The sequence below is a fragment of the Atractosteus spatula genome, chromosome 9 (genome assembly GCF_055471065.1).
Source record: "Atractosteus spatula isolate fAtrSpa1 chromosome 9, fAtrSpa1.hap1, whole genome shotgun sequence".
Classification (NCBI taxonomy): Eukaryota; Metazoa; Chordata; class Actinopteri; order Semionotiformes; family Lepisosteidae; genus Atractosteus; species Atractosteus spatula.
In genome coordinates, this window is record NC_142714.1 from 22,343,281 (window position 1) to 22,365,793 (window position 22,513).

Consider the following 22,513-nt stretch of genomic DNA (forward strand, 5'->3'; position numbering starts at 1 on the left):
CCAGACAAGCGCTATATACAGTAAGTGTAAGACATTACTAATTACTGTTATAGTATAGCTAGCTATATACAGTTTCCATTGTATTATATGCACGTCGTGGTGTTCATCAATGTTTTATGCGTATTATATGTAATTTTGAAATACTGTTTTATCTAAAATTTTCAACTGATTTTGACACTCATCACGAAAAACAGTTCTTAATAAAAAATATAACAATGGGAAATGTTTAACACATCGGCATAGCAGCGTATCATTTTACTACACAACATGCTAAGTGTTTTAACATGAATAAGTGAAAAGTGAAACGGTTTAATGTTCTGTCGTGATGACTAAGGGAATTCTGCTGCTGGTTGAACTTTTCTTGCACACATGTAATGCGTTATCTAATTTCTTCATTTCCTTTACAACAAATCCCTTTCACTACCAAATGTTCACAGTTGGCAAAATACATCTGATATTTGTATATTTTTTTAGTCTCATTCTTCAATAAATTAATTGGAATTATATGCAACACCAATAGCGTGCTAATGGTATGGAGTATTTCAAAATTCTGAATGTGTGTGTATAATTTGAATAAATAAAACGGTATTAAAGTATTATTGTTTCAGGAAGTGTTTTGTATACTTTTTCTTTATTTCTCCATAAAAACATCTGTGCAGAGAAAAAAAGAATACCGTTTATGGAAGTTATTCATAGCCCACTTCCAAGGATACGTCAACGAAACGTTTAATCTTCGTAAATGTTTAATTTTGTGTGAAAGTGAAATGTACAGAGGAAACCATTTCAGCTCAGGAGTCATTCATTACATACAACATAGTTTAATCGTTAAAATCATTTTGGTATATACACAGTGATGGGGGCGGGGAAAGTGTAAAAAATGTTGTGTAAATTACAATTGATCATCCAGTTTAATTCCAAAACTAGATACAGCATGTTTGACGGGATTCATTTCTAAAGCACTTTCCTTTATTGGTGTTGGATAGGTTGTTTTCCTATTCTGTAAGGGAATGACGTAATTCAAGTTTCCCAGCACTGGGACGCATGCTCAAAGCGGCCGCTGTCCTTAATCAGATCTTCGCATGCGCAGTGCGAATCAGTAGCCGACTGAAGGAATTTATCTCGACTGTGTACCCCGCCTGGGAGCTCCGAGTGCGTTTTAACTGAAAATCACAGTAAGTAGTATTTAATCCATCTGCGCTTTCTACCACCTTTCTTCAGCTGTCAGGGACGCGGAGGGTAGTCATTCTAAACTTTTAGTGAGAGGCTGGACTTGGTTATTTCTCGTCGCGGAAGGGTGTTCCGCTGCTGAAATAGCAGAGCAGAAAGAACAACTAACTAGCTCAAACGCTGTTTACAGCTGTGTAGAAGTACAAAGCAACAGTCTGCTAGGGAAACAAAACGGGACATGAAGAATAATTCTCTATGAATAAAAACGGCGAAACGCCTCTGTTCGTGTCGGCTGCCGGTATAAATCCACCCACTGCAAGGAAAAATAAAAGTTTTCTGTTTCGAAACGTTAACGGCTCCTTTGGAAGTCGGTAAAACTCTTCCCTTTCCTATGATAATAGCATGCAAAGAAGCGAAGACTGAGATCGGTTGTGGGGATTTTTCTTTTCGGCCTCAACATGAGCCATTGAAGAAATGGGGCTCTCCGCTGAGTGGGGGCTTCCCGGGTGTGTTGGGGGTGCTGTGGGTTTCCAGTTAAGGGAGATTCAGGAGTCATTAATTTTCAAGACCGCAACACAAGAGTGCCCTTCTATAGTTATGTTACTGGGAGACTTCTGGAGCAGAAGTATCTGACACGTACTTACTCCTCTGTGTGTTAGAAAAGACTGAACTTCTAAACTCCTTTGGAATTAAAATGATATGAAAATGTTTCGCTCTCTAACGTTATTGATATCGTTATAAAACTATTTCACCACCGTTTGTGTAGCTACAACGATTCTCAAATAGTCTTTTTCAGTTAACTTTTTTCATTTGCATATTACTTTGGCTCCGTATCTGACGTAGATTAGTAAAAGTACTAGTAAAGCTGATATCATTTATGGATTTTTACACCCCAGAGGCATTAGTTTGTTTTCTAAATAACCCTAGGCATTGAAATAGATTATTTACAAATGTTTTTTTAAGATGAAGTTAGAATAGCTATTTCATGGCTTCTAAAGTGGGGAAATAAGAGATCCAGAATTAAAATATATATATTTATCGTTCAAGTCGGATAATGGCTTCTTAGAACCAACTGTCGATTCCTGGATGGGAACACCTTGTGTGTGGAGCTTGCACGTTGCTCCCCACTGGCGTCAGTTTCTCCAGGTGCTCCAGTGTCCTCCCACCTCGCAGCAATGTGTTCGCTGGGATCATTGTCATCGCAAACATGTTAACATGCACTGCAGTGGCCTGGTGTCCAGTCCAGGGTATAGTTCCTGGAGGCCGCCGACCCTGACTGGGAACAACTGTAGTTCTGTTAACGGACTGATGGGTCTCAGGCAGGAGAGCTGCATTGCTGTGGGCAAGGGCGGGTTAACTATAAACAAGGAAGCGGAGGAATCGTTCCAAGGCCTTGCTGTACCTCTTCTGATCCACAGGCTTTAATCAGTAAGCCGACAAACTGCTGAGTGTGCGGTGAACATGGTATCATCCTGTTTTCCTACTGTTTTAGCACTTTGAATCACTCAGAGCATCCGGCAGCTTGTGATGGGGGAAGAGAAGGGGAAGCACTCCATAAGAGAAAATATGGCATGCTTCAGCTGACGGTTTCACTCATCCCATTTCCTGTGTTATAGGGAAATCCAAACAACTCAAGGCCTTAGCTGAGTGATTGAAGCCAACATTTCTTCTGCTTTAGAGCCGACTACTAGCTTTCTTGTGGTCACTGTAGAAATGCATTATAATGGAAATGCCTTCGTTTGCTTCATAGGAATACATAAAAGCTTTTGTTTGATAATCCGTTATGAAACAAGCCCCTGACATAAGTTTTAGTCCTCTTTTTGCTGGACGGGAAATCATATTTTCTAGCCCTTTGCTGAAGACTGCAGCATTTTTGTAAAATTATTTTTTCCCTTTTTATGCATAGTTTCGAGGGGAATGTGACACTTCCAAGTGTCTAAATGTTTTGTGGTTTGACAGGCAGTGTTTATGCCCTCTTTGCTTTTTCGAAGGTTACTACATCCCTTTGATTAATGCACAGCTCCTCTTCGTACCCCTCCAGGTGTTCTTGTAGTACGTCATGCTTTGTTTAGATTAGAGCGTTTCTTTTGAACTTGCAAAATGGCATTGGAGAAGGTGAGAGACATTATAAACTGAAATGATCTCTTAATGTGTTTGGGATCTTATTCTTCACACAGAACAAGGAAAACTAGTGCAGCCACCAGTTAAACCTGTTAAAGCGCAGGGTAAATGTCCAGATCATCTACACCTGGGTTGTAAAGAGAGCTGCTTTGTTGTTTACATCAGCCCATGTGTGATATAGATGCCCCATTCAGAAACTACAGTTTGCGTCTGTTCCTTCTTGTGCTTGTGCGGTGTGTCGCATATTGCTTTGTCACAGCTGCTCTTGTTTATTGTTTCGGGGATGAACGGGTGTGGAACTTCCTTCAGATCTTTTTGCTTGCCTGGTTAGAAAGTCAGCCATGAGCTGAGAGCATAGACTAAAGGAAACAAAAGCCAATATCCTATCAGATGCAGCACAGCTACACAGGAATGCCAAGGGAAAAAACATGTGGTTCCACCTGAAACTGCAGGCAATTCAAACTAGGACTTTTAAAAGTCCACTCCAAAGCGAAGATGTTTTCTCTTCCATTGAAAAAGTATAAAGAGCCACAGACGACTTCTGAGTCGCTTTGTTCCTTACTGCTGGAAAACAGGTTTTTGTGGACTAGCTGGAAATGTTTGTAGCCTTAAGCAAATATACCAGCACTCTTAAGCTTAGTGTAATGCGACAGGAGCAGGCATCTGGTCTGATGGCTGTGTGTGAAATTGTTTTCACAAATAAACAGGAAAAAAAGGCAGAACATTTTTCTTCGTGGGGTCTGTTGCTGCCTTTGTGAGAAAGAAACAGAGACTAAAGCAGCTTTTCACAGCATGGAAGTTGGAGAATGTTGAGTTTCTGTTGTTGCCACCACAAGGAAGTCACACTTTGATGCACACAGTTTTTGCCATTCTTACTCGCATTCATTTTAGCATTGTGCATCAGGGGATAAGAATGTAAGGAAGGCTCGGCCTTATTTCAACTATTTCACATGATAAGGCTAATTTCTAGTTTCTCAGGTACCGAAGAAAAAGCTATACAAAGTGGGTTTAGAAGGTGGCAGGTATAGTATTTCATTTGAGCTGCCGCTGTTTGAATTTCTGTGTACTTGCCTCTTATGGGCAGAAGTGATAAACTCACATGTCATTCTTGAGGTCAGCAGCAAGTCCTGCCTTGCAAACAGTTAATTTGACTGATATGAAAGATATCTAGCTGACATACACAATGTGATTGTGTAAACCACAGGTGTTCTAGCCAAAATTCAGAAATAAACAGATAAATGGCAAGTTAAATTTCCTGTAATTTCATGTAGGAATTGACATGCAAGATGCAAGAACTTTGACAATATCTATACAGTGCATGGCAGATCAGTGTGAGAAGATCTAGCCATTATGTTGCAACCAATAGGATGTCCAAGAGTTAAGGGCAGTGTAGATAAAGTTATTCAGTGCCCTGGCTTGGGTATCTTATCATAAAAAAAGATGTTATAGAAAAACCTTAGAGCTTAGACAGACTTAGACAGACTTTTCCAGGCCTGAATAGAATTAAATGTGAAGTTAAACTGAAAAAAAAAACTATAAATATGAAGACTTAAAAGTTACCAATTAAAAACTCTAAAGTATATTCTTCAAGATATTTGAAAACCCATCAGCCATTCTGTGCAAGGGCTTTAATGCAGATTGTTAACATAAGGGTGTTGATTGAATGCTTTTTTTGAGTCATTAAAATATTAAACAGTTTTCTGGATCCTTCAGCATCTGGGATAATGCACACATGAACATTTATTGGATACGAGTGAGCTCTTCTAGTCCTGAGTAAGTGACGATAGTATCTAAAAAAGAGGATGTGGTAATCTGAATTGGGCTTCCTTAGAAATACAGTGAGTCCAAGGAAAGTTGTAAACTTTCTTCTTCTCAGTGGGGAAATGGAGAGACAAGATGTTCCAAGTATGGCCAACAAAGTGTAACATGACATTAGTTTGAATTAAATTAAATTAAATTCTCCATTGCAAATGTGGCTGCAGATGAAAAGACACTGCCTGTTCACACTGTCCTTTGCAAAAGAAAGTAAGCTGGTCATTGGTCAAAATGGCTTTGTGTGTGTATGACTTTAGGACTGATGCCTTGCAATTTCACTTCAGGCCTGGGGTGGAAGGGTGATCAAGCGAGGGTCGGGGACAAAGGAGGAAAGGGAAAAGATGGCTCATGCTACAGAGGAAGGCAGAGTTCAGTGTCTTAACCTTGCTAGATCTAAATCTCTCTTTAATTGCAGTTTTCAGCTTTTAGCTAAATGATAACTGAGCTCTGCATCTTGGTTTCTGTTCTGTTTTGGGCTAATGTGCATTAATACAGAATTCTTCACTCTTTTTTTGTCATGTCTTTCGAATGCACCAGAGAAAATGCTGTATTTCTTGGTGTCTTTACGTCTGTGGAACAGAGGCTGCAATAGAATAATGAGAATTAGGTGAAGGGCCACAGCAAGCAAGGTTTTAAAAATAAATGAAGTATTGTGTCACACTGTTACCAGGGTCCCCCTCAATTGCCCCAATCTGTCATTTTGTTTCTTCTGCTCATTGGTTTGAACGGAGGGAAATTCCTGGTGCTAGATCATAAAGTTATCAACACAGTATGCTGTGGATTGTGACACCAGAGCCCTAAATACCATGGATAGAATCATTCTTTTTAAGCCTCCTTATTATTATTCAGTAACCTTGCAAAGGAAAGTATAAAAACCTAAATTGTGCAAGGTCTGTATTTTTATGTATTACTGAGCGGTGATCAGGAGAATTGAATGATAAATTTCTGTAGTGTGGAGTACAAATAGCTGGCTAAAGAGGGTGTAAACTGTGTATCACTGGTCAGAGGGCTAATTTAACAAAGTGCATAGCTTGACTCAAAGGTTTTGCATGGCCTGACTATAGCATAACCATTCACCTTGTACTTGGATATCTGTGGCTTTTCTAAATATTTGTCATCTTTGCAGTTTGCTTTGTGGTAGCATCACATGTTTATATTCCGGGAGTGGACATTAAGGCACTAAACTTCAGGTAAAAAAATCCTGACACTGAAGCATCTAGTTGTGTCAATGAACAGCTTAGGAGTTTAAGGTAATGGGGTGGAAAGGAGTGAGTGTCAGAGAGCTCAGAAATGGGAGGAGGCTATTCAGCCTATCTGTCCTATATGGTAGTAACTAATTGCTACTCCCAGGATCTCATCCAGCTAGTTCTTGAAAGGAGACAGAGTATTGGCTATTAAATTCAAGCAGGAGGGTTCTGATTTTCTGGGATTGTATGATTGATTATTGAATTCGGACTTTAGTTGTACTCAAGTTAGTCTTTGAAGTGACCACAGGAAAAAAATAAAGTATTCCAGAACTAGCCATCTCATCTCAAATGCATTTGCCATGGGCAGCAGAGAATGCTAAGAATGATAGGATCTGTGATACAGAGTGCGAAGTGCAGCAGCAGAAAATGCAGATGAAAGCCTGCTGCTTTAGCAGATGTAATGGCAGCTGTGAAATTACCACACTGTGCATAAATATTCATGGGCCACTGCGTCCTAGAGCTCCTCTTGAGTTTGGGCGAGTGTCTTTCCTGGTCTAGTCACTCAGGAGCCTCCGGCCTCCAGCCTTGTTTCTTGCATAGTAACACCTGGATCCTGCTTTCTCTCTCCACAGACCACAGAGTGCACAGCTGGTGTGTATCAGCAGAGCACCCCAGAACTCCAGCAGCATGGCGGAAATGTCAGTGGAGGATATAACCATGCGGGCCAACCAAGTGACTGACGAGGTAGGCCTGCCACTGTGCCTCTGCACCCCGCACAGCCTCAGCAGAGAGTGTGTGGCTGGCAGGACTCGGAGATTTCGACAGACATCTTGAAAAGCAAAAGCATGCTCTAAAATTATAGTTTAATTTATTAAATAAATAAGTTTTTCTTATTTTATTTCAAGTACTTCTTTCTGTCCCTTTTTAAAATATTCTATTAAAGATGTTTTAATGATGCCATCATTATATACAAGACCTCCTATATATTTTCCAGTAGACACATGACTACATTGTCTACCCATGTGTTTCAAAATATCCTGAAAAACAAGACTTTGAGAGGTGTTATATGGACACCAGATATCAACCAACTCAATCCAAATAAGCACTGAGGAAGTTTTGTTGTGCTGTTGTGTACCCATTGTATGGTAATGAATTACTCAATGTTTTTGTACTATACAATCAAAGTTACTAGGCTGGAAAGTCTAAGGAAATGGGCTCATGGCTCTTTTTGTTTTGAACCTCATTGTTGTTGTTTTTTTTTATAAAAACAGCCATTAGACTGGTACTTCTGCAAGGCTCTGTCCTTGATGCATAACTGCACTCTAGCATAAAGTAACTAATTTCAGTTTAGTTTGTTCACGCCTTCTGTTTTGCAATTTAGTTTTGCAGATTGCAACAGAACTTGGTGTTACTAGCTAGGATGGTTGTAGACAACTTCTTTATTGTTTCTGAGGGAACAAAAGAACAGCAGATCTTTCCCTCATCCGTCTAGATTTTTCAATACAAAAAACAACCCATGCTAAATTAGAGAAGTGTATACAAAAGTCACTGGTGTTTCCATTTTGAATGTTTTCTTCATCTAGTTGCAGCTGAAGTGGGGAAAATATTTCTTTGGTTCAATAATTTTACTTCCTCAAATTAATAAAATACATTGCCTGCAATACTGGTGTTCCCCAGAGTTTAATATCTGAATTACAGGTTTGAGTCAGGCTCAGTGTTTGAAAGGTCATGCTAAGCCATTATTCGCTCTTAATGAGAATGAGACAAGCAGACAGTAACAGCAACACTGCCTGGATTGACTGGATTCCAGTATGACATTCCACTGTGGTGTCACTGATTCAGCAGGTGCAGTAGTGTTCAGTACGAGAGGAACTGTGGCTGCAGGTACAGATATTTCGTGTATGTGCTTGGCTGAGAAACCAGTGTTGCAGGGCTACCATTTGTGGAATTGACTACCTCTAAGTCAGAATCCCCTTAAAAGATTGCCTGCTTAACGGGTCTCATGGGTGTGGTCCCATTTTTCTATACCCCAGTCCTGAATTTTGGAATCATCATCTTGGTACAGTGCTTCAGCCTTCATGCTAGCGCAGGAGGAGTGTGAAGAGCAGGTTATCACAATTGTGTGCCATCTGCTAATTTGTTCACGTCAAGCCCCCTCGCTGCAACAGCATTGCATGGAGGAAAGACCCTGCTCTCGCTAGTAACACCACAAGCTTGCAGGAGCTAGTTGTACACCACCACCTGGAAAGTCCATCTCGGTAGGCCACAGTGTCAGTCTATCTTTCCCTAAGTGGGGACTTTTCCCTCCTCAAACGGTTTGTTTCTCCATGAAACACTTCATTAGTACAGAGGGAAAGTAGCAGCAGCCTATTCCGTTTGGTTCAGATGAGCCTAACACATCGTTTAGGCTTGAAATAAGTGGCGTTTGGCCTTATTCGTTGACAATTGCAAATAAAATTCTCAGGCTGGTTAGCTTTGGTTTACAAAAGGAAATAATTTTACTGTGTTTTCAGTATCCATATGATATTATACTGCAGTTTTTGTTCCTCTGTGTTTTTGTCCTCAGTTGTCAGTGTACCTACTCCAGGGTGTTTGTATTCAGTGCAACTTGCAAACAAGCACCCTGAGTGTACTGTGAAATCTGAGTCACTGTTAATCAGGGTTCTTCCTGAAAGTGGAATAATGACACCTTCACCTTCACTTTTCAGCATCATAAACCTTGTGTGATGTGAAAAACAGCCCTTGAAGAATCAATTAAAAAGAAACTACAAATTAATGAACAAAAGTGTGTATTGTATACCATATAGCTGTTCATAGCTTCCCAGCTGTAGAACTTATGGATTTTCTTTTTCAGTCACTGGAAAGCACCAGGAGGATGCTAAAGCTGGCAGAGGAGGTAAGCCTGTATTTCGTTTTTCAGTTTTTACAAAAATAGTTGCTATTGTTGTGGTCTCTAGATTATTCTTAGATGGGTTGAAAAAGTGGCGAAAAGCTGCCGTGACAAATTACATTGGTTTATTTAAATCTTGTTCCCAAATGTGTGGTGTCATTTGTTCACAGTGGTAAAGAGCTTCTCCTTTTCAGTATTTGGTACTTTCAGGCCTTGAAGTCTTTGTGCAGATCTGAGTCATACAGACATCAGGACATTATAGAACCTGTCATTTTTTTTAACAAATCAATATAAAGCATTGTTGTGGGAAATCCTTCATCAAAGGAGCAGGACACAGTCTTACGTGGATCAGTTGTTTTATTGAGCTCAATAATGACATCAACGCGCGTTGGGTCTGCCCCGCAGGACAGACAAACCGCAAGGGTTTCCCAGCTCTTATATACAGTATGATCTCGGGAAGATGTTTTGTTTCACCGCTTCATGTGTATTCGTCTTGCCCTTTGATATGTAGCATGAGTTGACCGGTTGGTCCTGTCTCAAGTCCTGTCCTTTGATGTGCAGCTGTCCTTTGATATGTAACATGAGTTGACCTGCTAAGTCCTGTCCCAAGTCTTGTCCTTTGATGTGTAGCTGTAATTGTTGGAGCTGCTTAAGATATGTTAAGACAGCCGACATATTACACAATGTGCTTGAATTAATACTGTAGTGTTGAATACAGATAAATTATATATATATTTTCCATCAATAATGTATATAAGTGTTTTATGTTCTACTTCAAGCATATTGTGTCTTATTAAAAGAAAACTGGCTGTCTTCTGTAGTGCTAATGAGGAACCAAGAGTTTTGATGCTTTTATGATCTACACAGTTTGTTTAACTGTGTGTTTAACAGAACCACACGCACCAGTGGTTTTGTAACATGATTTTTTTTCCTGTTCAGCTAACCAGAGCTTTTGGTGATTAGAAGTTGCAGAAGTGTCCTGTCCTGGCATTAAGACATATAGGAGGTTACAAACAAGCCATTTTGGCCTATGTAGGTTTTGGTTGCTATTATTTTTTTTTGCTAAGTTGGATGGCACTTTTATCAAATCCAACTTACATTTGCATCCATTTATATAGCTGGGTGTTTTACTGGAATGATTTTGGGTGAAGTATCTTCCTCTAGGGTAGAACAGCTCTGTCTTAATTGGAATTTGAACCCAAAAGCTTACAGTTATGAGTGCAGATCCCTAACCACTGCGCCACACTGTTGCACCTAGTATTTGTAGGTTGCTAGTAGCTACACTGATCTCATTCAGCTGTTTCTTTAATAAAATATATAAAGAATGTTATTTTTTATACCATGCTCCTTTCTCCTTGAGATGTCTATAAAATGTTTAAATGTTGTGAAAATTTATTGGAAATTACAGCTGATCAGTAATGATCAACTGCCAGGCTCAAGTGCAAAGTATTCTAAATCCTTTGTTAAAACATCTTTCACATAGCAGCCTTTGAAAATGTAGCCAAACATGAGTCTTTTCAAAGCTTTCCATTTGCATACTAAAGAGACAAACAGCAGTCAATGGAATACAAGGTAAAACATCTGTTACACTTAAATATACTATGTATATATAAATATAGTGTAACAATATAGTTTTATACAACATTTATTGTAATGATTTCGTAGTGGTCATTTGCCATCTGTCACCTGCTTAACTGCAGCTCTTAAAGTTACATGATACAAATGCTAAAAAAACTGCATTGTGATGCAGGAAAAAAACTTTTTTTTCTCTTGTAAGAAGAGCTTGTGGAGCAAGTGTTTAAGATAACTAACTTAAGACACAAATTTACAGGGCATGTTAGTATCTTTTGCCCTCTTTACCCTCGCTATTTCATGTCTGCATTGTGTCATTTCCCCTGTGGTCTGTGGTGTGTGTTCTGTCTTGGCATTTTGCTTAGGTTGTTTTGCATTAGAATTTCTAACTAGTGGACAGATTAGAAAATATCTGCCATGTGTTTTCTTTGCTCAAAACTGGGAAAATTATTCTGTTTTGCTGAACAAATCACTAATTTTAATTTTCCTAAACCTGAACCATATATTGAACGAGAAACATTTCCAATGAAAACTCTGCACACCTTGTGTTGTGTTCTCTGCCTTGCTCAGTTGTCTGCGCCCTGGTGCACAACCCCAGGAATAGCAAATAAGACAGTGAAATCTGCAGTGTAGGCAGAAACGACACACTAGACATGATATGAAGTTTGTCCCAGAAGGCTTTAAAAGGCCTTTATAACCACTGTACGGTATGTATATTCTTGATTGTCAAAGCACTGACAAATATACAGTTAGACATAAAATTAATATTAACATAAGTAGACCTCGGAGTGTTTTGGACTTGAATGTGAAAACTCACATGGAAAGAGATACAGTACTCTTGTCATCTGGTTCCCTTTTATCTGCAAAGTGTAAAAGTAATGTGTTGTACCAGCCTTCCACGGCCTAAAGTAATGTGAATCTTCCTTTGTCTGCAGAGCCAAGAGACGGGTGTGAAAACTATAATAATGCTGGACGAGCAGGGGGGTGAGTTTTTTGTAGGCTAGGAGTGTATTTGTTTTTAATAACTTGTCTTCAATTGTCAGTTAAAGATTCTAACAGGTCTCCTCAAAAAGTCTGGAATAACACACAGGTTTACATAAAATGTTAAACACTGATTGTGTTGTGTGATTTCTATTAATATTTAACGGAAACAAACACCACAAAAGGTTTAATGCTTTTTTACTGAAATGTTTGAGATAAAAAAAAAGCTTTTTGTAAAGTGTTCAAAAGGGAGTAGTCCTTTGATAGCTGCAGGCCTTAATAGTTGTTCTGATTTAAATGAGACAGTTTCTATCACGCTGCACGGTTCTTTCTGCAGGGCAGTTGCTAGTGAAGCAACCATCATTTTCCATTCAAAAGGTGTTCTCTTGCAACAGGCCAGAAAATGTTTTTAGAAAATATCTTTAATCCTAATACTATTAGCAGCTTCTACATAGAAGGGCCTGTGCCCTGTGTATGGAAATGCTCTCTTGGCTCTCAGAAGCAAATGGTCTAGAGTGTGGGACCAGTTGCACCCCCACTGTTCTGTACCCCTCTTTCCAAGGTCTTGGGGAAGTTGTCTTGGTATGTTCACACGTGCGATCACTGACTTGTGGGACGTTTCCATGACATTCAGTTCTTATGTACTTCATTTCCTGGATAAGTGGTCCCCAGTCCTGGTCTGCTAATTTTCAGTCCATCTGAGCTCTAACTTGCCAGTGGTAATGATGACTTAAATTGGTCTGCTTGCCTGTTTGTACATCACACTTACAAAGTATTTCTTTAGTCTTGAGTGTCAAAAATACTTGACTTCAAATAACTGTTTTCAACAACTTCAGCATACAGAACGTTACGTAGCCTCTGCACATCTTGCTCACCTTTATTAATACTGACTGAACAGCCTTTACTTCAATGCAAGATCAGAAACAGATGGAAATGACATTGTGTCAGACAAGCCCAAGGTGAGAGTTTTGTCCTTTTGTAGGCCCATTTGGTTACAGTTCAGGCAGCACGCATGATTGAGGGCAATTAGGACACTCAGAAATTGGTACAGGTACAAATCCTTTATGCCACAAAGAGAAAACTGAAACCAAGCTTATGCTTAAGAACTTAACTGGGGTAGAAACCAGACGAAGCAGTGTTCCTTCAAGACGAGTTGAGAAACGGTGCCCTAAACGTCTTCCACACAGGTGTTGCATTCATCTCGCACATGATGGCTTTTGGAAATACGTCACTTTTATAATTATTGGTAAACATTCATTTTCCATATTCACTGGCATTGATGGGAAGTACCTCTTAGCATTTAACACATTTCCAAAAGGAAATTGTTCTTCAGTGAGACAGTGGAATTGCCCTGCAGAAACAGTAGGGAATGCATCTTTCTTATCTGGTTGGATCCATCCACACATTTACCAGTTAGAGAATTTGTGTGGAGCACAATGGTTCAATTGCAGCTCTGGAGCCTGGGACCTAGGGTGCTCTCTGTGTTTGCGGGGGTTTTCTCCCGGTGCCCCAGTTTCTTCCCATAGTCCAAAAACATACTGGTAGGTTAATCGCCCATCATTTGAGTTTGTGCTTGTCTGTGTTTGTGTCTGTCTACCCTGCGATGGACTGGCGTCGCATCCAGGGTGTATCCTGCCTTGTGCCCATTGCTTGCTGGGATAGGCTGAGGCTCTCTTGTGACCCTGAATTGGAAGAAAAGGTTAGAATATGGATGAATTTGTGTGGTGAACATGAAAGCACGCATGATGCACAATTCATGATGCAGGACAATAATGGATTCAGCTCACCGCTACTTGAATGATGCTAGCAGGCAGGAAATAGTTGCAGTGCTGATTTTCTCTCATCTGCATAAGGAAGATGAGGTGTTATTTAATGTTGCAACAGATAGTGGCAGAAAATCCTGGTTTGTGGCAAGACATGTTGCGTACAAAAAATTGTAATGACTGGTGTATTTTGACTGCAACAGTAGATATATATAACTTTAGATATAATTGTGTCATTTTTCACCATATGGGGTATATTGCAGAAAACATGGAACTTCTCTAGGATATAGCATACGCATCTCTCAGCCTTTATGGAAAGAAGCCCTTATCATGCTACACTGGATAAAGAACAAATGTTCCTGACTCATGCACAAGGGCAGCAATGCAAATCTGTGTGATTGTAGCTTTATTTGAAAGCTTTTGGTGCAAGCCAAGGTAAGAAAGGGATGATGCCTATATGTATTTTGAAACAATACTTGCTAACTGGGCTCACTCCCTGCAATTTCAATAGGTTCTTATGTATGGTAGATGTCTGCAAATATTTGCTTAAAACAACAGCAGGTAGCCAGAGTCAAATTGATAAGATCTGACATTCTCAGTGGATTGGACAGAAAGCTTCTGGTTGTGTTCAGCAATCTAGGTAATCTGTTTTTATAGCTTTCTAGAATCATTGATCAACGTTTAATGCTCTCTACACGATGAAAGGATTTCCTTATTTTTAGCAATCAGACATACAAGGTCGTCTTCATGTGTTTTTCATAAAACTGGCGGACATACATTTATAAAGTTCTGCCATTAATACCTTTATTATGATGCAGTGTGAAACCATGAAGCTTTGAAATTATGCATCCTTTACTTTGAAAGTGACAATCGTTTCACAATGAAAGTTTACTAAAAGTTGTGCGACATCTGTGCTCAATTGTTTAGACATTTCTGTCAATACAGTTGGAAAATTGAGGATTTTTAATCCAGTGTACTGCAAGTTGTAAATATATTACTCGGCTTGTGTATTATTTTATTTCTGTTTAATAGGAAAATGTGTTTGTCCTTTGGTAGGAAAAAATGGGCCTCCTATAGCGATTTTGTTTCCAGTCTAGTTTCCAGTTTCCACTCTTGCTAATGGAAGCCACTACAATAAAAATATTATGCTGACATTTTCACAAAAAAATGAACGGTGACCACCTTTGAGAAAGTTTATTCAGGGAGCCTTTAGACAAAAGTCCCCATTGTGTGCTGTGAAAGTTACTCTCTTGGTATGTTGGTCCTCATGAAGTTTATGGGTGGGAAAGAAAGGCACTTGAAACCGTTAAGTGTAGAAGAAAACAAGTGTAACCTGTTGTTTTTCCAGAGCAACTGAAACGTGTGGAGGAGGGAATGGACCAGATCAACCAGGACATGAGACAAGCTGAAAAGAACCTGACAGACCTGTCGAAGTGCTGCGGTCTGTGCGTCTGCCCCTGTGACAGGTACTTCAAACATCTCTGTGAAAATATCCCCCCAGATTACAGGAGGGGAACCGCAGCATGTGTTCCGGATTTACGAAATGAGATCTTTCTCATTGTCTCATCAATAAGATGCAGAGGGACATTACTGTGGATGTAAGAACTGCCTTTAGTCTGTAAATTTGAAAGAAACTGAATGCAAGTGATCTTTTTCCCCCCCCATGAGGTGCCTTGTGTTTACATACCTGTTAGTGGTTCAGTATGATCCTAGTTCCATTGCTAATTTCAAATGTTCAGACTTCTTTAATTGGTACTGTAGAACATTTAATTACCGTGCTAAAGCTCTTCATGGATCCTTCTGGAATTTTGGTCTCAGGACCACATCGTAAACTAACCTACCTTGGTTATTGTTGTGGAGGGCCCACCTGTCTTGTGATCTTCACTCTGCTTTGGACTCTTTAATGCAGTCAGTTGTTCAATCAAATCCTGGGTTGCCATGAAATGTTTATGCTCTGATGATCATGTTTACCTTTGAATCTGGTGGGCTGCAGCTCTCAGGACCAGGAGTGGAAAGCATTGCTCTAGAATCTAGATGAAGACCTTTGAATGGCTCCAGAAACTACCAGTCAGCTGCCAACAGTGCAGCGTAGTTCCAGGGAAAACCCAGACCTTGCTAGACAGCCCCTGTAACTCCAGATGACAGTAGACAATACCATACAAAGTAACACCTCTCTGCATAGGCTTGATACCCCCACATATCCCAGGATGTCTCCAGACAGCCCTAGACAAGCCACGATTGTGCCAAAGAGCTCTAACATAAATGGGAGTGCTATTCTGTGCAGTGTCCCAAACTCCACCAGAAGCCGCATGGAGATGTGGGGTCGACTCTCGGGGGTGTATACCGTGTACATAAGGGATATATTTACAGATATACTTGCCCATATATGCTGTATATCTAGATTTAGGGCAATAAGTTTTAAGGCTTACTTGCCAAATATTGTGGTCCTATGAAGAACCTGCTAAAGGATATGTGCTTTTCTGTAGTCAGTATAAATAATTCACTTGGTGAACCCCAATGTTTTATTCCAGAAACTCAATTTGTTAAAATTACACTGCAAACCAAACTAAGGAGCTGTAGCTGCAGAAAGCCAGGTATTGACTGTATAACCATCTTAAATTTCATTTCAAGGTTTATCGACACAAGTGAACACAACATTTTGAGTTGAGTGGATATTTTGACCTAAATAAAACTACAGACTAGAGCCCTTTCAGAGTAGTGTGTCCATTCCATGTGCGGTCAGTACCTCGACTGTTAAAATGGTAATTAGCAGGACCAAAATAACCTTTAAGATGTTGGCTTGGAAACCACTATTTGTTTTATGATGCAAATGTGTAGTAACCAAACTATCAGGTATGGACACCATAAACCCAGTGATAAAGACTGCCTGCATCATAGTGAGTGTGAATAGGATATTCATGTTAGAATTTTAAAAAGTTAGCTACTGTTAAGTTGACCCTGTATGTAAGAGACAGTGCTTGCTTGTAAAATCTGCTTTTGAGTAAAGCAAGAGTTGTCACTGGCAGTTCTGATAAACTGAACCCTTGTACATCTTAAAAGTTTTAGTCTCCAGTTGGTGGCACAGTGTACAGTGCATGACTTGCCTGCTGCCTATGGCAGCATGCCATTTTACAACATTTTGTGTTAAAATCTAGACTTGATTAAAACACTGGATCTCTCTCAATACTTCTAGTAGCCATTGTTTAGCAGGGCAGCAATTTTCCTTAAATAGACTCCGATGTGGTTGATTGCTAATACAGTACATTGATTAGTCAGACCCTGTCATTATGTTGACAGTACTGTGGACCCCTGGCCATCAGCGATGGTTCACTTGACTCAGACTGTGAAGATCTTACAGCTTTTCAATGCATATGTGATGAATCTTGATTGTAGGACTGTTGTTCACCCTCTTTACTGTTTTATTAACATCATTGCCTAGGCAGGCTGCCAGGTACTGTACATTTAGATCCTTAGGTTGCCTCTAACTACTGCTCTGTACTAACCCTTAAGTTATATGTGTGCTAAAACTATCCTTTTTTCATGTTTTCTTTCTCTCTTCTTAACTGCTGCCTCTTTTGGACGGTAGAGCTCTTGCTAACCTGTATGGACTGATGCCGGTCTGCCTACTGTGAAAACACTGGCTCTACACACAGTGGGCTGGAGTTCCTTTACTGCGTAGGTGCCAAGGTGAACACTGTCTTGCTACAGCTCCAAGGTGTAGCTTAGCAATACAGTCGAATTCAGAAGAGTAGACTTCATTCAGTGTCATCTAGTAATGCAAGAGATGGCACACTGTACAACAAACACTTCTACTGATCTTTGCAAGCATCCGCTAAGGACTGAATGACTTCAGCAACTAAACTCTCTCTGTCTTAAAACTGGTTAATTGTAGGATGTTGGTAACGCACACATGAAAAGCCAAATGGAATGCTTCTTCTTTTCCAACGTTCAGTGGCATTTAAATGCTCTGTTTGTATTCAGACAGATGTTCCTTCAATAAGTTTTATTTCGTGCATTAAGGAAAATTGGGAACTCTGAAAACATCTCTTGGTAAAGGTGCTGACAGTATCTTGAAATGTGGACTTATTTTCTTGAGTAATAGTAAAATTTAAAGGTGTGAACTGTGATTTGCCATTCATCATTATGCCATTCATTATAATCCTAAATCCTATTTTTAGAAATGTCTGTTGTTAAAATCCTTTGAACTAGGTATGTCAGTGTTTTTATTTTATTAGTAAAAACAAATCAGTGCAGCAATGAAATGCATTTACAAAATTGTCATAATTTGTGGGGAAATTGATGCATCTCCCTGAAGACATTTCTAGAAGTTTGATAAAACCTTTGCAAGTTTTTCTGTCAATATCATGCAGATAAGAGGTTCAAAGATGAGACAAAAGGTGAAGTGGAGTAATAAATGAATAGCACACACACATAAAAATCTTACACCCAACAGTAAGGTGTTCCAGTGGTTGAATGTCTTGTCCTCTTTGGATTATGTGGTGCCTAAACAACTTCTCTAAATATGGATTACATTGTGAAACTGTAGAAGCACTTGAGCAATTGGGTAGTGTTAGAAATGACTCAATCATACATACTATCACATATGACATCTTTGCAGCCTACAGATCTGGTGATCAACTACATAAAAGGAAGTTAACCATACTTGGAACAGTGAAAAGAAATGTGTATTTCCACTTGAGGTTGTAGAAATGCAGAATCAAAGTCTGCTATTTTGATAAATATTACAGCCATTGTTAAATTTTATACAAAAATGCCTCAAATGCATTATTGTGATGAGCCTGATGCAAAGATCCAGCAGTGAGTACTTAGGATGCTGAACACGAATGTATGCAGTAATTATGGCTATGTCATGGGGATTAACTGTTTTTAACGCACACATTTCAATGCATGACTTGCCTGCTGCCTACTGGTTCTCTTGTAAACAGATGAAGCACCACCAAGAATATCCTTTGGTCTTCAGGACTTCACTGCTGGCAAATTGCATTAATACAGTCCTGGAGACAGTGAGCTCCCAAAGATCAGGCACTAGTACACACTTGCTCAAATGACTTTGGGCTCATTACAGCACAAATTTCTTTTCAATTCTGTCATTTAACTAGCATGAGAGTGTAAAGTCTATTTGCAAAGAAATTTGTTCAAGACTGTTCCAGATTAAATCAGGTCCGTGACCTGTAACCTAATACATGAACCTAGTTTCTAAAGGAAACAGACCAGAAGAATAAAAATGCAACTTCACAACATTTGAGTTTAGAGAGGAGAGTTTTACTTTTCTACATCTTTCATTGTCCACTTGAGTAAAAATCAGGGTGAAGTGTTGAAGTAAAATGTGTACTTTTCTTCAATCTAAAGATTGCCGAGTGGTGACCTACTACAAGACCACAGATTACAGCCTCTTTATGCAAACAGACATTTTTGATAGTCAAAAAGGAAAGCTGAAAAGATACAACTCTTCCGACTTCAGTCTTGCAATCTTTCTGAATTGGCCTTTTGTGCTTCTGTCTGCTCATAACGAGGGGAATTCTTTGTCCCCCCACAGAGTGAGGAGTTTTGAGATGGGCGACCGCTACAAGAGGACCTGGGGCACAGGGAGCGTCAAGGACAATGCCAGCAGCAGCGGCACAGATGGCACTGTGGTGTCCAGTCAGCCCGGCAGAGTCCATAACGGGCATGCTGGCACCACCCAAGCCCAATCTGGGCCCTATATCAAGAGGTAACCGAGTCCCCAAAAAATATACACCTGTGATATCAGGATTGCTTAGGTGAGCTTTAGCTGCAAAGCTAATTTCACTGTCAACACATCTGATAAGTGTGTGAGTACAGTATGTTTGAGAAGTGAGAAGTGTCCAGGAGATAGTGTGGACACTCAGATTGCACTTGGAAGTCCCAAGGTGTAAGAGTGCCATATTATGGACCTGTAGTATTTAGAGCTTCTGCCCAGCTCTGTGCTGTTTTCTGTGATTGACTAGTGCACTGCGGTTCTCTCAGGATAACGAATGATGCCCGGGAAGATGAGATGGAGGAAAACCTGAATCAGGTGGGCGATATCATCGGCAACCTGAAGACCATGGCCATGGACATGGGCACTGAGATAGACAAGCAGAACAAGCAGATCGACCACATCACAGATAAGGTGAGCAACACACTCGCACCTCTGTTTCACATATACTAACTGCTGGATTGGTAACTAAATATGTACTTAATTTCTACAGGTAAGCAATAGCTGCAGTATTGTGATCTTTATAAGAGTGTTCATATGATAGTTTTTTTTAACTGATGGTCATCTTACATGCTGAGCATAAACCATTTTAAATAATGGAAATAAGACTTAAATACTTTATAACTCCCATGACAAAAGCTTGACAGAATACTGTAGATAATGTTGCTTCTCTCGTAAGTGCATCTCTCACATTGAACAGCTTTACAAACGCCATCAGCTGAGGATTTAGCCATAGAGGGCACACTGTGTCAATGTGATCGTCATTCAGTGCAGTTAGTAATTTTATTGGTCACAGACACACCTTAGCAACCCATTAGTCTGTATTGGGATATCTTGCAGAAATGTGATCTATTGTGTAGAGGGTCTGTGCAAGGTACCTGAGTGTACAGGGGGAGTGTACTGTGCTTACACAAAATTACTTGGAAAAAATATTCAAGTTTTTAACTAGTGATCAAATGATAGATCCATTAGTTAAGCCTTGCTCAAAGCATTATTAATTCAGACTGTGGCAATACTCCTGAATGCTCATATGCTAGTTTTCATGAATGCTATATTGTGACCTTCTCTGCCAAACCCTCATGCACGTCTCTGTCTTCTAGGCTGAAATGAATAAGTCTCGCATCAATGAAGCCAACCAGAGAGCTAACAAGCTCATCAAGTAGAAAGAGAGGACAGTGCTGGAACCTGTGCTGCAGCTCAGTCTGTGCCTGGGACAATCTGGAAGGTTTCTATCAGTGGAAGAGCACAACACAATGTCAGGGGACATTGAAGCTCTGAGTGCTGATGAATCTTAAAGCTTTTCTGCTTCATCTGATGTCTTTCAAGTTGAAGAACAGGCTATTTGTTTTTAAAGATATCATCCCTAGAACCCTTAGGAACACTTCTCTTTGTCATGAAGACAGCATAAATTCAGTATAAGCTGACTGTAAATGCAGGGTGGCTAAGGTTGGTCCCTTGTTTTCTCATTCATTAAAGCACAGGTAAATAAAAATAAAATTCAGATATTTAAATCAAGATGTGGAGTTGTGATCTTTCAACCATATAATTTATTACAATTGAGGTACAGCACATGTTAGGACCCAAAAAAAAGGGACCAATTTAAGTCACTTAATTAAAAAAGTCTATGAACTATGTAGCACTAAGGATTTTGTCTTGTAATCTGATCAACTGATTACTGTTTTTTTTCAGGTGCGTTCTCTTAATCTACTTCAAGTAATTTAATTCAGGCATCAATGGGAAAAGCTTGGAATATGCCTTTGAAAGAAATGAACTGGGCTGTACTAGTGAATACTTAATGCATATTATTTAACTTGGGCCTGCAGTTGATTTTCCACAAATCGCCAGTATCTGTCAGTTGTATCCATAAAGGTTTTGTATATAATTGTTCCACTGCTGATAGTGATAGTCATAATGTTCAATAAATATGCAACTTATTAGTCATCTTAACTGAATTTAATTAAACAACACTGCTCTTTAGGTAGTAATGTTCTATGCTGGGCTCCAAAGTTTAGTTATGCACTGTCAATGCCAAAAATATTTCAGCAAGCTGATCTCTAGTCAAGGACCTGTTAGAGGACTACAAAATACATGATGTATTTTACTTAAGCTAACCCATTTCTTAATTCCCAGTTTTTATTTTATACCATTAATTATCAGCTGTTCGAGGCAGTTTAGGGCTGTCGTTTCAGTCAGCTGTCTTCAGTTTTGTTAATGAGTTACAAAACTGCAGTTTTGAATATTTTTTTAGTATGGTTATACTTTCTAAATTTCTAAATATATGGATGAACATTTCTCAGTATGTGAAGTCTAACTGCATTCTCACGGGGTTAAGCAGTCAGATTTGAGGCTGCTGGTTCTGTTTTAATCCTTTTTGGGCTTTACCACTTTAATGTGTTTTTAAACACTTTCTGTATGCTGTATTTCACACAATAAAAGGATGTGCATTCTTATCTAGTAAGTTTTTTCCACACATTGAATTTTTGTGCTCTGAAGCTGAATTGCCCATTTGTAAGTTACAGCTATACTTTCTCTGGTAAACCAAAACTTTTTTCTCTTTAACCTCTCTCTCATACAAATAAAAGAAAACACACAAACTTCCACAACATGACAATTTTCTCTTTTTTTGCGAACTAAACAGTTCTATACACATATAATACATTAAAGAGAAATGTCTGCTGATGCTGGATACTGCCGAGTTGAAGCCTAGGGGTATTCTAAAACCAGAAGTAGAGGAGAACTAAAAAGATTAGTTGACTCACAATAGAGATGGGGTTTCAAGATATTCAGCAGCACGTAGAAATGAGACATTTGGAGATTGTATGTATTGAAAACCATATACTACAACTGGAGTGTAGTCAGCAGTACCAAAGTATAAAAATTCAAGGGGAGAGTGCTATTTAGAATAAATCTACACACGTTAGCATTGTGATTAATATACTGGTAGCAACCAACAACACAAGCAGACACTGTAGACCTAAAACATTCTATGGCTAATAGAATGCTTCCTTTTGATTTTAAAAGGCGATCTTGCCATCTCTCTGGCTACACAACAGTATTAAGATCTTTCTGTGTGCAGTGCAGTATTTCTAATTTGTTGTGATTTGGTTGTTAAAAACAACAGGAGAGCAGTGAATATTTTTACCTTCATCTCTCAAGCAGGGGTGGCAACCCTACAAAACCAGGTAGTTCTAATCCTTCTTAAGAGGAATGACTTTTTCAACCCAAGCTTGCCCTGTGATGTCACAGCCTGTTAGCCCGTTTCCTCTTCCTAATCTCACAG

The 22,513-nt window shown here is 39.4% G+C and overlaps 1 protein-coding gene across 1 annotated transcript; it reads left to right on the forward strand.

The window, feature by feature from the left end:
* The first annotated feature begins 1,059 nt into the window (after positions 1-1,059).
* LOC148828415 (synaptosomal-associated protein 23-like) lies at positions 1,060-21,683 on the forward strand. Its single transcript, XM_088924414.1, has 8 exons — positions 1,060-1,172; positions 6,923-7,034; positions 9,145-9,186; positions 11,688-11,736; positions 14,845-14,962; positions 19,054-19,227; positions 19,503-19,647; positions 20,334-21,683. The coding sequence occupies exons 2-8, from the start codon at positions 6,978-6,980 to the stop codon at positions 20,394-20,396; spliced, it is 648 nt and encodes a 215-aa protein (XP_088780540.1). The 5' UTR covers positions 1,060-1,172; positions 6,923-6,977; the 3' UTR covers positions 20,397-21,683.
* The last annotated feature ends 830 nt before the right edge of the window (positions 21,684-22,513 follow it).